Here is a 16,703-nt window from a genome sequence, read left to right as displayed (position 1 = left end):
ATTCACTTTTATTGATGATCTTCTCACTGGCAAGAGCCAGGTTAGAAAATGAGCACTGCTGCTGTTATCTGTAGCTGAGGAGAAAGCTGAGAATTTTTCCCTTGAAAACACGTTTGGGGTTTTCTGTTTTGTTTAGTTAGTTTAATTATTAGGCTGGAGTAAAAGTGGCTTCATGCAAATGTCAGTGGATTTGAAAGAGTGTGGAACTCCACATATCTTGAGATCAAATTTAAGTGATCAGAATTTCATAGAAGAGACATTTTGGCAGAACTGAGAGCTTATAAACACTGAATTTTTAAAATTTGTTTTGTATTTTCACTTTTGAAAGGTTAACTCTATTGTCCATCAGCTGTCCTGCCACGTTAGGAAAGATGTGGGGGACATAGTGCTGTAAGAGGTGATTGTCAGAGAATTCTGTATTGTAATACCTCACAGATGCAGGCCCACTGCACATCTCTTGCTAGAGGTTTGAGGACATTGCCAAGGAGCCTATGATTACACAGATCCAGAATTTACTCACATTGTTATGAAAGATGAAAATATGTGTAACTTCTCCAAAATGAAAATACTGGTTTGGTTCCTCCTTATTTGCTTTGAACTGCAGAAGGAAGTTTTTCTGTGAACCTAATGAGCTAGAGTGCTAGTAGATTTGAAGGGGGTTTAATTGATATTTTTTTTCCCTTCCTGAAGAAATTATTTAAACTTGCCTCCATCAAATAACATAAGTGCATCTCCTAGAGTGCACCTCCTATCAGGACTGGGACTGAATAAATGTCTTGATTTGCTGCAGTAACTAGAAAATGTGCTAGCTCAGTAAAGTCTAGTCAAGCTCAAAATGATTTTGATCTTGCTCTTTTCTTGATTCTTAGTTTGTCTGGATTCTTCCTCCCATCTGATTTTGAGTATGTTTATTCCTGCTTCCACATCAGTACTTCAGTCAGATACTATTAACATCCCTATTCTATTACCTTGAATTCTCAGGATAGATCCTTCCATGCCTTGCCCTTGCTGTGGTTTAGAAGAAAAGCCTGCAGGTTTAATGTTGTAATCTGCTGGTGTGTGAAAGGACTTCATGGCTAACTGCCAGTATTCCCCCAGCACCCAGAGTGATACCTGAGCCCTGCCAAATCCTCATCTGTTCTTTTGACTAAAGCTTGTCCTCTCATGGGAGCAGAGGTGGAGATGGATAGAGGCACTTACACATCATATCAGTGCTTTTAGAGGTTCACCCACTGCTTGACCCTCCCATTACTCTCCAAATGGAAGAACTGTTTGGCCTTGGCAATGCAGTTGCCAACAGACCGCATGGCAGGAAAGATTTCTCTGCCTTTTCTTCCACGGTAGCAGGCTTAGCTAGAAATTTATGTGTGCAAATAATGGCATTTAATATTTCCCACTGAATTCTAACCCAGAGACATTAGACTTACTCAAACATTGTGCAAAACATGTTTTCTTTTCTCTGATAGAAATAATCTCATAATGTGTATTACTGAAAAACAGATTTTTCTGTCTTATCACATAGTATAGTGACAGACAATGGATTCCTGGAGAACCTCTAACTGTGCCAGCTGTCTTTCAAAATACCAGAACGGTTGACTGCCAGTTACCAAATGATGACCAGCAGTCTGATGTCATGGATCTGGTTGATGATAAACCCATTGCCAGATGGCAAATAAAGGTACTTGCAGAAATTTCAAATATTCACTGTTAAGATGAAAACAGATTGCACAGCTATTAGCCTTTCGAAAATGGTACTAAAGATGGACCTCAGCTTGCTTGATTTGGGGTCTCAGTTTCATCACCTAAGTTTAAATGCTGGGTGCCATTTGAGAGCGCTGTCTTGCAAGGTGACCGGTAGGTATGACCTAGGACCTACAGAGACACACATTATTCAGGAGTGGAAGTTAGACACCAGGTAGTTACTCTGAAGCATTTCAAATGACATGACAATCATTTATAGGGAAACTGAGTTGAGCCCGGACTACGTGTGCCAATCCCTGTGTGAGGTAAATATTTGAGCACTCTCTCTCTATTTACCCTTAAGTAGACACCTATAATGTGTTTGGTCGAATATTTGCCTAGACTTATTGGCAGGATTGATTAGATTTCTGATGACTGTCACAAGAGTTGAAACAGCTAATTGTAGGTGTCCATTAACGAGCTGAAGCTCATGCTAGCAGCCCACACTAGTGATAAATTGATACCTGTATGGGTTAATCTGTCCTAACTGTACATCTTTGCAGATTTCTAATGATGGATTCATTTATAGCAACTCTAAAACAATGATATTATATGACGGAGCCTGTCAGACATGTGAGCCACTAGAATCTGGGTTATGTACATTAAAGGTATGTATTTCATTACTTTAGCTGTTTATTATGAAAATACACGTCTTTCCAGGCAGAAAACAACACAGAAAAATCAGCAGAATGTTGCTGTTCTTGCTTCCAACAGGGATTTTCCATGCATTAAAAGAAAAAAAAAAAAAAAGAAGCTAGAATGAGGCAGTTTTACACTTAAAAAAATCAAACTAAAAGCACTTCACGTAATTACCAAATAAAACCAAACATGCTGTCAGCTCTTTAGGGCTCAAAACAACTGCAGTTGTTTAGTGGAAGTGCAGAATAGAGCAGATTTTATTTGACACTTCACTAATTCATCTAGATTTACTGTTTGCTAACCAAAGAATCACATTATCCTTTCTCTACAAGGAGAAAACATGCAACATAGATGGACTCTGTTATGGTGAAGGTGACACAAACCCAACCAGCCCTTGCTTACTCTGCAGACCTGATGTATCAAAGCTGACTTGGTCAGTGGTTGAAAGTAAGTTTTGGTTTTGTTTTTTTAATACTTTTATAATATGAAAATAAATAAATAGGATTATTCTTTTTATCATAGAAGGCCTTAGGTTGGAAGAGACCTTAGAGATCATCTACTCCAACCTCCCTGCCTTGGCAGGGATGCCTCTCAACTAGAACTGGCTGCTGAAGGCCTCATAATTGGGAATTGAAAATCGTTCCTATGTCACAACTTCAAAACCTGTGCTCTTCTCAGGGCTTCTGCTTCTCTCTTTTGTAGAACTTGTTCTTGTGTTGGGGTTTTGTTTGCATGTTTTCACATGGTATCTCTAGAAATCTCTAGTTATTTCTGCCAAATAGATTAAAGCTCAACAGTGCTGGCATCTAAATAGACTAAGACTTACTGACAAGAAAGGTTGAAACCTTTCTGAGGAGCAATGAATGAATAACTTATTTCATCACCTTGTGCTCAGTTTTTGCCAAGATAGTCACTGCAGCTCACTCCCAAGGATTTGCTTAGCAGTGTCTGTTCATTTGCTAAAGGAAGTCCCAATCACTTTTGAATTTTATGGCATCTTGTACTTTTCCTCTGCAAGATATATCTGCAGTGGTTAAGTTCAGTAAATTCAGAGTTCTTTCTGTGTACAGATGCACTGCATCTTTACCAGCTCTTGCAGAGAATAGGTGATTTCTTGGTTATGTTGATACAGTTATACTGAAAATATCTAATGTTTTTTCTGTGCCATTGAAATGTCATTAGAATGTAAGAGAAGTAATCACATGTGACTTCCTTAATAAAAAGATATGCTCCTTCTGATTTTTATAAATAGATTGCAACTTTTACTTTAAAGAGGAAAATATCTCCTTTGTTGCAGACAACCAGCCTCCAGTGCTTGAAACTTTTCAGGGTATGCTACAGACTTTTTATGGAGAAGATTTTGTATATCAGTTTTTGGCTTCAGATCCAGAGGGCTCTGCTATTCATTTCACATTGGATTCTGGTCCAGAAGGTGCCAGTCTTTCCCCATCAGGTCTCCTTTTGTGGAAAGCTGTGTCAATGAATCTCCATAAATTAACATTTTCTTTGACAGATGACTGCAATGCAAAGACTAAGGTAGAAATAGAGGTAATTAATATTACAGTGAAATGACACCTATTAGTAAGATTTCTAAGATACCTAATTACAAAACTCATTGCTGATTCATTAAAAAAAGAAAACTCTCTTATTGGGCATGTCTTGTAGGTCAGTGTAAAATCATGTGATTGCCTAAATGGTGGCTCATGTGTGACAAACATAAATTTCCCACCTGGAAGTGGAAGATACCTTTGTGCATGTCTGGCTGGATTTGAAGGTGATCTCTGTCAAGTGAATATTGATGACTGTAAACTTAACCAGTGTGGTATTGGCAGATGTGTGGATGGAATAAACAGCTATTCCTGTGAATGTCCACCTGAACTTCAAGGTAGATTGCAATGTTATTTACATTATCACTTTTGGTCTGTAAATAGCTTAGTGTTAGAGTATGAAGAAATGTTATGGTCTTGTGGTAAGGCTGTATGATGTACTTCAAGATTTTTCTTGCATGAATACAATGGTTGTTTATATTATGACAGCATCCATTATTTTCATCTGTAGACAGACACACAGTCCCTACAGCCCATTTGCTCCATGTTCCATAAGCAAGATACTTATTGAATCATAGAATAGTTTGTGTTGGAAGGGACCCCCAAAGGTCAGCTAGTCCAACCCCTGTGCAGTAAGCAGGAACATCCTCAACTAGATCAGGTTGCTCAGAGCCTTGTTGAACCTGACCTTGAATATCTCCAACGGTGGGGCTTAAACTACCTCCCTGGGCAACCACTTCCAGTGTGTCCACCATCTTCATAGTGAAGAACCTGTTCCTAACATCCAATCTAAATCTACTCTTCTCGAATTTCAAATCTTTGCACCTTGTCCTATACCTACAGGCCTTTGTAAACAGTCCCTCTCCAGCCTTCTTGTAGACCGCCTTTAGGTACTGGAAGGTTGCTATTAGGTCTTCCCAGAGCCTTCTCTTCCCCAGGTTGAAAAACTGTGAATAGCAAACCTACTCAGCTGTACTTCTTGGGTGTACTGAAATCTTTGTCACACTTGCTAGATGCCCTTCTTTTTTTGTATTTAGACAGCTGCATACATTCTACTTGTATCTTTTATAGACACACTGTCAAAGGCTAGTGACACAAGATTATTGAAATAAGTAAAAATCTGTTATTTCAATGCAGGTAAAAATTGTCAAGAGGATGTAGATGAATGTGTATCCAGTCCTTGTTTCCCTGGAGTGTTTTGCTTCAATACGTTTGGTTCTTACTATTGTGGTCCGTGCCCAAATAATCTGCAAGGAGATGAGAAATCATGCAATGGTAAAATTATTTGTTTTTCAGAAGAATGCTATTATTTTTACTGTTGATCAGGTGAAATGTCTTTGGTTGTGTTTCATGTTTCTGAGAGTCTTAGAATTCTTTTCAGTAGCTAGCAAAACAGAACTGTCTGTCTTGACTGTTGATGGCTGGGACAGGACCTCAGTTGACAACAACATCAGACTGCACTGGGTCATGCAGCTGTAAAACACTTTCTCAGATGGGTACAGAATACCTCAATTCTTTGTTACCAGAATAGAATACAATTAAATGTACTTCTATTTTTCTACATTATTTTCATAATGTGAGCAATTACTGACAAAATCTTTTTATATTAGTTTGTCTCACATAGATTTATTTGCTCAAATCAAGGCACTTGCCAAACAAGGTGCCCAAACATTTGTTTACAATTCAATTACTGCTTAAATTGTATTTTTAAAATGCTGCATTGAAAACTTACAAGAAACAATTTTTACTCTTACCTGCTTTTTGAAATTTGAGTTATTTTTATATACTAAATCTTTAACTCTGTAATTTATTTGCATTTATAGCAAACCTACTAATGTGCCTTCACATCTTTTGTTTTCAGAAAGCACTGAAGATGCTAATGCTGAAAGAAAGGATTCCACAGGAGAAATTGGAAGGAATAAAGGTGATATTTTTTGGTGAAGAAAATGTAATTTCTGATTCACATGATGATAAGAATATAGCTGTCAAATAAAGGTTCTAGTTAGTTTAATGTCACACACTTTAAATTTCCAGTTTGACTCAACCTAATTCATTACTGGGGCTGAATTCTGATCTGAAAAATGAGACTGAAATGTCAATATCAACAAATCCCTAGGTCAGTTGAGGCATTTTCCTGACAGTATGATGTATGACATTCTTACTGTTGCCTTTTGGTTTTGTGACTAACCATTGACATAAAATAGGTGACATGGGGATAGGGACATCTGTTACATGAGATAACCAAAAGTTTATGGCGTTATGTTGAATGCCATTTTCCTGCTTTAACTCAAAGGAAAGGCAAAGGATGTGGCAAGTGAATGTCTCAATTTCAAAAGTCTGTAACTGCTGTTGCTGGCATTTCCAGCTCTCTGCCTGCTGGGGCTTTCTTTACAGGAAATTCTAGCGTGTCTTTTCCTTTTACCTCTGAATGGTTAGAGGAAATCTCTCTCACTCTGCTGCCAGTTCTGGATAATACTTTGTTGGCTGTAAAATGGTGTGCTTTTCAGCAATGGGAGATGGTACTCTGTAAAATGATTCAGTGAAGTTTAACCTTTCATAGACTGTTTTCTAGTACACTTCTAAATGGGGAAAGGAACAAAGCTTAAGTTAAATTGGATAATCTCCTCCAGTTTCATTCTTTCTCTGGCCTCTAATGCTAAAAGTCCGTATGTGGCATGCTGCCATTCTGGGATTACAGTGCCATACTCCTTTCAACAACCCATCAAACCACCTGCTTTTCCTGGGCAGAGTATGAAGAATTTATCATTCACTTTGTATTCCTTTCTGGGAGGAGGCTAAGTCATTTTCTGTTTATAATATAAACACATGAAAACCCATGCAGAAACGTCAAGAAAACTGATTTTAAAAGTTTAGAGGGTGAAATATGCCACAAGGTAGTGGATTATTCACATAAATACTATCCACAGTAGATCAGTAAGCATAGAACATGTACATACTTGTGACTGAATGTCTGCTTCTAGACCCTAGGTTGATTACTGGTGAACCATAAGCAGTATCTTTTCTTTGAACATTCTTTCTGTTACCTAGTTGGAAGCAGCATATGGAGTCTGTAATTTGCTCTGACAGTAAAGCTGTTTACCCAGTGTGGGAATAACTCCACTGTCTGTCTCATATATATGTATGGTGCTTTCTCTACCTTCCAGCCAAGAAAATGGCACAGTGAGGGTAGGAAAGGACATTGCCAGGATACCATAATCTTCTTCAATTCAGCCAGTTATGATTTAGATTCTACTGTGTACATATATTCAGTTGTAGCACATGGAGAGACTTCCTGAAGCACAGAATGTACATTTTTTCTGTTCACAGAACATTCCTCAACCTCAGAAGGAAAAAAAGATCTCATAATATTCCTGTACTGTCCCCCACACACTTTCTTTTTAATGTGCTGTAGGTTTTCTACAATCATCATTTGAGAAGGTTTTAAGCATCTCAATCCATAGTGCCAATTCTACAGATGTCCCCGAGAGGTTTATGTCTACAGAAATGGTCAGTAGCAGCACTGCACCAGCCTCCACAGGAAAAACAATCACTGCTTGGAAGCCACTTAGTTCTCAGAGAAGTGCTTCTATGCAGCCTGCTCTTACTGGAAGCATTGCTCATAATCTCAGCACCATCAGCGGTCACCTTGCTAACATGGGAGAGAGTTCTTCCATACCTGCTGTGATGACTGCATCTTCAAGGAGCCGTGCTGTATCACCTGAGAAGAAAGCAAGGGCACAAACTGGGACCTACAGCTATTTTGATACCAGCAGAAAGACTTCTAGCAGAGGAACAAATATAAGCAAAGTGCTTTCTTTGCCAAGCAAAGTGTTCAAAGGGGGAAATGCTCACAGAGTTCAGCACCTCTTAGCCAAGCATAAAGCAAGTATTTTACCTTTTTTTCTTGTTGAAGTCACTGTCCCACCAAAAATGCTTCCTGAAGAACTGAGTGAAATAGTGACTCCTCAACCAGTAACCTGTTCTGATTTACCTTGTTTCCCTGGCGTCCCTTGTGAGCCCAGTCAGGATGGAAGGGTCAAGTGTGGTCGTTGTCCGTATGGCTATTATGGAGATGGCTTCACTTGCAAAGGTATTACAAACAACTGCACTAAATGCTTTGCAGAAAAGATTCTTGTGACATCTTTATAACTTTCAAGTGCACTGCTACTGTGTGATCAGTGAAATGCACAGGGTATTGAATTTTCTCATTTTCATTATTAATATTGCCATAGCCCACAGGCTTTTAGTTGTATGGATGCACTTAAAAATATTTTTTTCTGATGTCTCTCAGGCTCCTCACTTATTGGGCAGGGACCTAATGGATTCTGTGTGAATTGTTCACTCCGTTAGGTGAGGCGTAGTTGTGCTGAAAGGCACTTGCATTTTCTGTATTCCTTTATTTTCTCCATTGTCTTTCAGCAAGATGCAGGCAAACATGTGGCAAAAATATGGAGTGTGTGGCACCCAATATTTGCAAATGCAGGCCTGGTTATGCTGGTTCTAACTGCCAGGCTGGTGAGTATGGCATTTTGATGTAGGCTGTGATAACTCTCACCAACAAATTCATGCTTGGAAGATCACTGTTGATTTTTTGCACAGCTCTATGCAGACCTGATTGCAAAAACCATGGGAAGTGCATTAAGCCCAATGTCTGTGAATGTCTACCAGGATACACTGGCCCTGCTTGTGAGGAAGGTAAACAGAATATTTTTCACTTTTGAGTCAATAAATACCCAAAGGATCCTGTAAATAACTTCCTGTGCCTAGGGAGGAATAACCCTATGTATCAGTACGTTGGGGGCTGACCAGCTGAAAAGCAGCTCTGTGGAAAAAGACCTGGGAGTCCTGGTGAACAACAGGATGACCATGAGCCAGCAGTGTGCCCTTGTGGCTGTTGCAGTTTGAGCTGGGTGCCCCCAGCTGTGTTTACTTCTTGTGTCTAGAAGTCCAGCCCAGAGGGGTGGACACAGGAAATTGTGTATTTCTTACCATAATTCTTTGCACCACTGTAAGATCCAGTGCGGGGTCTAGCACTTCTCTCTTTCTTCCTCCTCCGTCAGCCGGTAACTGGGGGAGATGTCTCCTGGCTTTGGGCCTGGCTAGGCCCAAGGCCACGGGGGGATGGGCAGTCTCAGGCCTGGCCAGCTGAGACTAGCCTAGCAGAGGGAGGGGGAAGAAGGAGCCCTGGGGGTCTTGGGTGTACCCTCAGGTGGGAATGGGATGTCTCTGGGTTTGCTTTGGGATCTCTTTTTGTCACTGCGCTTTGGGTTTTCTGTAACATTCACTGCTTTTCTATTTAAACTTTCATCACTTTTGCAATCCGTTTGTCTGAGTGTTTATTTCTGCCTCTGGTAGGGAGAGGGGGCTGCCTCAACCCAGCACATTTCTTGGTAGCAGAGGATGGTTATAGTGGGGAGGGGGTCTCCCTCAAACCCACCACAGTGGCCAAGACCAGTGGTGTCCTGGGGTGTATGAAGAAGAGAGTGGCCAGCAGGTTGAGAGAGGCTCTCCTCCCCTGCTATTCTGCTCTGGTGAGGCCTCATCTGGAGTATTGTGTCCAGTTCTGGGCTCCCCAGTTCGAGGACAGGGAACTGCTTGAAAGGGTACAGCAAAGGGCTGGAACATCTGTCTTATAAAGAAAGGCTGACAAACTCAGGGCTTTTTAGCCTGAAGAAGAGAAGACTGAGTCTTATCATTGCTTATAAGTACTTTAAGGCTGGTGTCAGGAGGATGGGGCCAGTCTTTTTTCAGTAATGCCCAGCAACAGGACAAGAGGTAATGGGCACAAACTTTATCATAGGAAGCTCCATTTAAACATGAGGAGGAACTTCTTTACATTCAGAGTGGTGGAGCACTGGAACAGGCTGCCCCGAAAGGTTGTGGAGTTCCCATTTCTGAAGTCACTGAAAACCCACCTGGATATGTTCCTGTGCAGCCTGCTCTAGGTGAACCTGTTCTGGCAGTGGGGTTGAGCTAGATGATCTCCAGAAGGCCCTTACAATTCTGTGATATTGTGACTGATAATTGTGACAGCAGAGGTGTGTTCATTTTCCTTTAACAGAACGCCAAGTGACATGTTGGTATTCACCCATATTTTAAAATACAGAATCACAGGCTTAGGCTGGAAGGGACCTTAGAGATAATCTACTCCAACCTCCCCACCATGGGCAGGGATGCCTCTCAACTAGATTGTGGCAGTTTAGGCTGGGTCCCTCCTATTCCTGCCACATAAGTTACATCTGCAGTGTCCAGAGGGTCCAACCCAGTAGGTGGACACAGGAAGCAGTGTATTTCATACCCATAATATCCTACACCCTATAAATCCGTCTGCAAAGTCATTCTCTTCCTCTTTCTTCCCTCTCTGCTCCCATGGGAGATGCTCCCTATTGGGTAATGGTAGAGGTGATCTCTTGAACAACCTAATTCTGTATCTGCAGCACATTGTCAACCACCCTGTCGAAACGGAGGCACGTGCTTGGCCAGAAATCTCTGCACCTGCCCATATGGTTTTGTGGGACCAAGATGTGATACAAGTAAGCAAAAAAAAAAGCATAATGGAAGAATACAGAATATTTCTGCTGTTCTGTAGGAGTGAGAAAGCAAATAATGGTTTCAGGTTTTGATGTAGTCTGTCTAGTGCTAGTAACTGACATAATAGCTGTGCCCCTTTGAAGGCTGCCATACTTGGGCTTTTCAAACATTGGTTGGGTAGTATTTGCACATAACATTGAGAACATAACATACTGTGGAGACTGCAAATAGCTTATGGTTCTTCTTGTGAGAACACTGAGCATGTTGCCGGTGTGATTCTGCCTTCAGGAGAAAGAGTGATATTTAGCATGTCCTTACAGCTTTTTAACTTCTGTCATCTTAATTTGGCTAGATACTGGGGTACCTTTAGAAGATGGTATCAGTGAGTGGTGGGTTAGAACTGGGATACAGGAAAACTGAATTCAGGACCACAGCATGGGGGATTTTTATTTATTTGTTTTTTACCTGGCATAAAAATGTGAAAATTTGCTGTGATCATAGCTGTAAAATTGGAATTACTCTTTTCTGTCTTTTACATATCAAATGGTACATGCTGCAATTTGGCAACTCCAGATTTAGGGTAGATTTCAATCTGGTAATTTTTATCATTCAGAGAATCCAAATTTAGATATTATTGACCCCAAAGGCTTGTCTCCTTCTCAGACCCTAGGACTCTTCATTCTCAGTTTCTCCTGTTCTAATTTCAATTGTGACCAAAAAAATCACCCCTGCCCGTTATTAAGCAATACCAAAGAGGATAAGACGTTGTCCCGAAGAAGTGATTCATGTTTCCACAGTGATGATATTTTAATGTCTTTGCTTGTTAGTCTCATGTCACTCTATGCATGCAGCTGTACTTGCTGAAGTAATGGACTGGACTTCAGTGACTTGAGGGAACTTTCTCTTGAAGTCCATCAAACTCATCCTGTAATGTGGACCATTTGTCTCTTAGCATTAAATTTCCCATTTTGTTTAGAGCTTATTTGAAATTTTCTATATTTTTAGCACTGAATATATCCAGACCCCAGATAAATACATTTTATTTACCTTTATAATCTGGCACTAGTTTTTTGTGGGACTGGATTAATCCTCTACAACTAGTGGAATATTGTGTTATTTCCAGTGTTAATATTTGGGAAAGACCTGAAAAATGAACCAAACATAATCTGCAGCATATCTCTTTCCCTCTCTGCACCTCCCCACCTCCTCCTCCCTTTTCCCCCTCTATTTTGGCCCGACTTCTTGGATGGTAGTGATTTGCAACAGACACTGCGAAAATGGTGGTGAATGTCTTACTCCGGACATCTGCCAGTGTAAACCTGGATGGTATGGACCTACCTGCAGCACAGGTAACAGTCCTGCAACTCCCATGTTCTTGGGAGGGCATCCGTAGGGTCTCCCATAGTTTGAGATTTATCTGCCAGTGTGAACCTGGATGGTATGGACCTACCTGCAGCACAGGTAACAGTCCTGCAACTCCCATGTTCTTGGGAGGGCATCCGTAGGGTCTCCCATAGTTTGAGATTTATCTGCCAGTGTGAACCTGGATGGTATGGACCTACCTGCAGCACAGGTAACAGTTCTGCAACTCCCATGTTCTTGGGAGGGCATCCGTAGGGTCTCCCATAGTTTGAGACGCGGCATCATGAGACTCAGACAGCAGTGATGGGCAGCTACTTAGAGCCCCCACATCCCCTCTTCTCTCTGCATATTAGTTCTGCAGCACCTCTAGAAAATCTAATGCTGATCTGAAATTTTTTGGTAAAGATTTGACCTGAATGGTGTTACCTGCAGTGGTCGTAGTTGTTTAACTCCTGTCCTTGCTGTGGAAGTTTTATAGCCTTTATTTGGATGTCATGCTTCCTGCTTTTCCTGACCTTGTTTCTGCAGCAAAGTGTGATCCTGTTTGTCTCAATGGTGGTTCCTGTACTAAGCCAGATGTTTGCCTCTGTCCACATGGATTCTTCGGTGCCCAGTGTCAGAATGGTAATTTTTTTCCCCCTCTTCTCCCCTCTTAGCTGCCATTAAGGGGAAATCTGTGACAAAACATTATATCATAAGACACAAAGTTCACACTCAAGTGAACTTACCTGTGAAGTGGTGCAAAACACAGATTGCATTATTTTTTATATTTTATGGCTGATTCAGTGAATGTCCAAAGAGAAAGGAGACTCAAAAGTCACTTGCCTGCCACCCAACTTTTGAGCAGTGTTCAACCATTTCCACTCTCTATTATGTAGTCTGGTTACTTGTCTACACAAAGTTACCAGCCTTGACCCTGTTTTAATCTGATTTTGTCTTTACTACTGACATAGGCAATATGAGAGAGGCCTGATAGTGCTGAATGTCTGTATAAACTGTAAGAATTTTCATGTTGCACCCTTGTTTCCTAGAAGTCTCTCACTCTGCCAAACAAAAAACAAACTGCAGCCTTTTCCTCCTGTTTGTGTCTTCTAGCTGTCTGCAGGCCACCATGTAAGAATGGCGGTCACTGCATGAGAAATAATGTCTGCGCTTGTCCTGATGGGTACACAGGAAGAAGATGTGAAAAAAGTAAGACACTATTTCAAACCCTCCCAGGATCTGAAAGCAACCAATACATTATTCTACAGCTTGTTAAATGTATTTGTGGTTTTGATTTTTAAGGTGTCTGTGAGCCAAGGTGCATGAACGGAGGAAAGTGTGTAGGGCCAAATGTTTGCTCTTGTCCTTCAGGATGGAGAGGAAAAAGATGTAACACTCGTAAGTACCTTGCAGTTAACAGGAGAACCATACCTTCAAAGTGGAATATTACTAAAGGACTGCCTACACAAGTAATATTAACGTAGTGCCAAAGAACTCAAGAATATATATCACACACAGAAAAAATAATGGTCTGTAACTTGGCAGCAAAAATTAGGATGGAGAATTAATACCATGCATTTCCTTGACTAAGTCATGGACCAAAGTATCTCTAAAATTCTTGTACAGCAAATGATATTTGTTTCTTTGTTCACTCTTGTCTAAATAAAAAACCTCTACATTTCTGCAAAGGGCTGAGTCAATGAGGTGAAAGGATTTCAATTTGTGCTGTAGGACATAAAAGCAGATATAATAGAAAAAGAAGTACAGCAAGAGATTGGAAAACTGGAAATGTGGTAGGAAATGATGGGAATAGAAGATGGAATCGGCACAAGCTGTTTAGGAATGGTAGAAATAAGACTGTAATGGTAGAACAGCTGTGAGTCACATTGTATCTTAATGAAGGTATTGAAGGTGCATAAATAAAATGTGACGGTGTGGATAAAAGCAGAGTCTTCATGAAAATCAGTGTGGGGATGGGTGGTAGAAATCCAATAGAGAGTTAAGTGTCTATGATAGCACCCACCCAAGGCTCAGGGAATGATATGGCCAATGAGCTCTCTAATATCATGGAGGAAAAAGAAATTTCCTTGTATTGCTTTTTGCAATTATTGGAAAGTTTTACAAAAAAATGTATTGCCCATATTGAGAGGAGTGAGGTAGTCTTGGACATTGTGCAAGAGATTTTTTTTTATCAAATAAGCAGTTAACCAATCAGAAATAACAATTATTTTGATTATGGCTTTAGTAATCAGGGACAAATGGGAAAATGGGTCACAGAAAATAACTTTGGATCCAAATGTTCATGAGGTCTCTCACTAAGCTATGGGATTTAGACAGGAAAATTTGGAAAAAGCAAAACTATTTAGTGGTGCTGACTTGATTCAGTATTTCAGGATTTTGCAGCAACCTGTGATGCATCAGAACATCTCAAAGCTTGCTGTGGCTGTCAGGCTTTTTGTTTCTAGTTGCCTCTCTTCTTGAACATCCATTGATCTTAGGTAGCTTTTCAGTGAAGATGATGTGACACTTCTGTATGGAAAGCACTCAGCCTCCTGTGGGCTTTCTGAAAAGTAAGTAACAACTAAAAGGAATCACTTGGGATATAACCAAACTTTGTGGTGATGTTTGTGCAGCAATCTGTCTTCAGGAATGTAAGAATGGTGGGGAGTGTATTGGACCTAGTACGTGTCATTGTCCACCACAGTGGGAAGGAATCCAATGTCAAATGGGTAAGAGTGATGTGACCTGTAAACCTCTTGGTTCAGCACATTAAGAATGCTTCATCAATGCACAGTGCCTGGAAGTCCTATACCTTGTCTGTATTTTAACTCAAGTTGTGTCAAAGGCAGGATAAAGTGCAGAGACTCCTGCCCATCTGAAACTCTCTAGAATATGATGGCAGTCTGGTGGTTGGTATGTAGTGGCTTCCTCTAACACTGGGCATTGCTGCAGCAGCCCTGAGAAAATGCTGTGATAGCTTGGAACAGTGGGATTTGCTAAGAAACACCCTGCTCATCTCCTTGTCTCAGTTTCATTCATGCCCTCAGCATGTCTTCTCTTATCTCTGCATCTTTGCATGAGTTGGCCACATGACTGGTGAAGCCTCCTTACACCGAGGGCTGTTCCCCTGTGACAGTACCTACCAAGTTCTCAGCTCCTACAAACAGGCAGAAAAGTAAATAGAGATGATAGTCACTTTTCCTTCAGCGAGCTGTTTTCATGAATAAAGCTGCATATCTACCTCTTGTTTTAGCTGTGTGCCACCAGAAATGCTTGTTTGGAGGCAAGTGTGTAATGCCCAACGTCTGCTCGTGTCGTCCTGGCTACACTGGAGTCCTCTGTGAGAGGAAAATTCAGGTACATGCAGAGTCAAGACATAATCATCTAGTGCACCCTTGTCCAATGAAGCACCATTAAATACACCAAAATTGTTTGATTAGTTTCTTCTTTCAGCCTCCAGTGAGGGAAAACTGGTAACGTTCTTAAGAGCTACTCCAGTAATTCCTAGGCTCTAATACTTGCAGACTTGGTGTCAACACCCACAGTAAATTTCCTTTCAGGCTGGCTCTCTCTTGTCACTCCCTACATGGCTGTAGCAGGATTTGATAACAGAATCATAGAATGGCTTGGGTTGGAAGAGATGCCTAAAGGGTCATCTAGCCTAACTCCTATTAGAACCACCACTATTCTTTTTTCCAGCAGCTGGTCCTGTTTTGGGGAAGGGTGTCCCACTGCTGACTTTTTTAGCTTGCATCAAGTCAAGTCCTGATCTTTGTCAGCTAAATAACTACAACATCACTGATTTCATCCCTGTTTTACACAAACATTCCTTACCCCAATGTGACTTTTGGAACACCTTCAGTTTTTTGCACTGTAGTGAATGATGACCATGTCTCTGTTCTGTCACATAATCTTCTGTTGGATTCCTTTGCTTGGAAGCTGACAGTTATTCACTGATGTAGTTTAAACATTCTATTACAACTTTTCTGTGATTTCTGAAGTAGAAAAGATTCTATTTTTCTTGCATCTGGTACTAAACCATGTCCCTCAGCACCACATCTCTGTATCTTTTAAACACAGGGGTAGAGAATCAACCACCCTCCTGGAGAGCCTGTTCCAGTGTTTGAGAACCCTTTCAGTGAAGAAGTTTCTTCTAATATCCAAACTTAACCTAATATTCAGCATCACCTGTGATGTTTCTCCTCTTTATTTAGACACTTCTCTGATGCCATCAGAATTTCAGCCCTGTGTTTCTGCATGTCAGGAGAGCAGAGATTCATTAAAGTTGTTTCTTAAACTTTAGCATAAAACCAGGCTGCACCATTAAAATATCTTTTAACGTTTATTTGTTTCTTTTTCTCTTCAAGGTACAAAGGCATCATGGTTGAAGAGAAGATGTGTATCAATTAAATTGCAATGCTGCACAGATGTGTGAGGCTTGAAAATAGCAAGAAGGTTGAAGGCAGTCACAGAGTTTATTTAAATGAAAGGAATCTCCAGAAGCATTGGTTTTAAAGCTTTGTCTTGCAATCGTGAGTTTTGGTGTGCTTCAAAATGACAGTTTTGTAGGCAAAATGTATGTATTTTTTTGCTACCTCATGCACAAACCCCACCCCTCTGATTCTTCACTGGGCTCACAAATTAGATGAAGGATGCAAACCCAAAATGCTGCAGTTGGTTGGTGTAGTCATCTAGACTATCAGGTTTCCATTGTGGGAACAAGATTGTAATAGCTGATGAATGGCTCTAGGAAGGAAGGCAGCACTTCCATTACCTGTGAATGGTACCTTCTGATTTTAAGCATTGTTTACATGCATATTAATTGGCTGTGTACAGAACAAAAGCAGAACTTTTTTTTTCCTTCTTTGCTTTGTATGTGTACCAGCCTGTTATAATGATAGG

General features: G+C 40.6%; 1 protein-coding gene across 1 annotated transcript in view; it reads left to right on the top strand.

Annotated features, from left to right (window-relative positions):
• VWDE (von Willebrand factor D and EGF domains) overlaps positions 1–16,189 on the top strand; it is a 33,575-nt gene extending 17,386 nt beyond the window's left edge. Inside the window, 17 exon segments of the mRNA XM_054161390.1 lie at positions 1,523–1,678; positions 2,244–2,348; positions 2,712–2,826; positions 3,677–3,927; positions 4,045–4,264; positions 5,064–5,201; positions 5,788–5,850; positions 7,339–8,016; positions 8,346–8,621; positions 10,364–10,459; positions 11,711–11,806; positions 12,348–12,443; positions 12,915–13,010; positions 13,104–13,199; positions 14,435–14,530; positions 15,055–15,158; positions 16,169–16,189. Of these exon segments, the coding sequence (XP_054017365.1) occupies positions 1,523–1,678; positions 2,244–2,348; positions 2,712–2,826; positions 3,677–3,927; positions 4,045–4,264; positions 5,064–5,201; positions 5,788–5,850; positions 7,339–8,016; positions 8,346–8,621; positions 10,364–10,459; positions 11,711–11,806; positions 12,348–12,443; positions 12,915–13,010; positions 13,104–13,199; positions 14,435–14,530; positions 15,055–15,158; positions 16,169–16,189 (2,703 nt within the window).
• Positions 16,190–16,703: the final 514 nt, after the last annotated feature.

Source organism: Dryobates pubescens, chromosome 4, assembly GCF_014839835.1.
Source record: "Dryobates pubescens isolate bDryPub1 chromosome 4, bDryPub1.pri, whole genome shotgun sequence".
Lineage (NCBI taxonomy): Eukaryota > Metazoa > Chordata > Aves > Piciformes > Picidae > Dryobates > Dryobates pubescens.
Note: the sequence above shows the minus strand (reverse complement) of the source record. Positions and strands in the feature narration are given on the sequence as shown.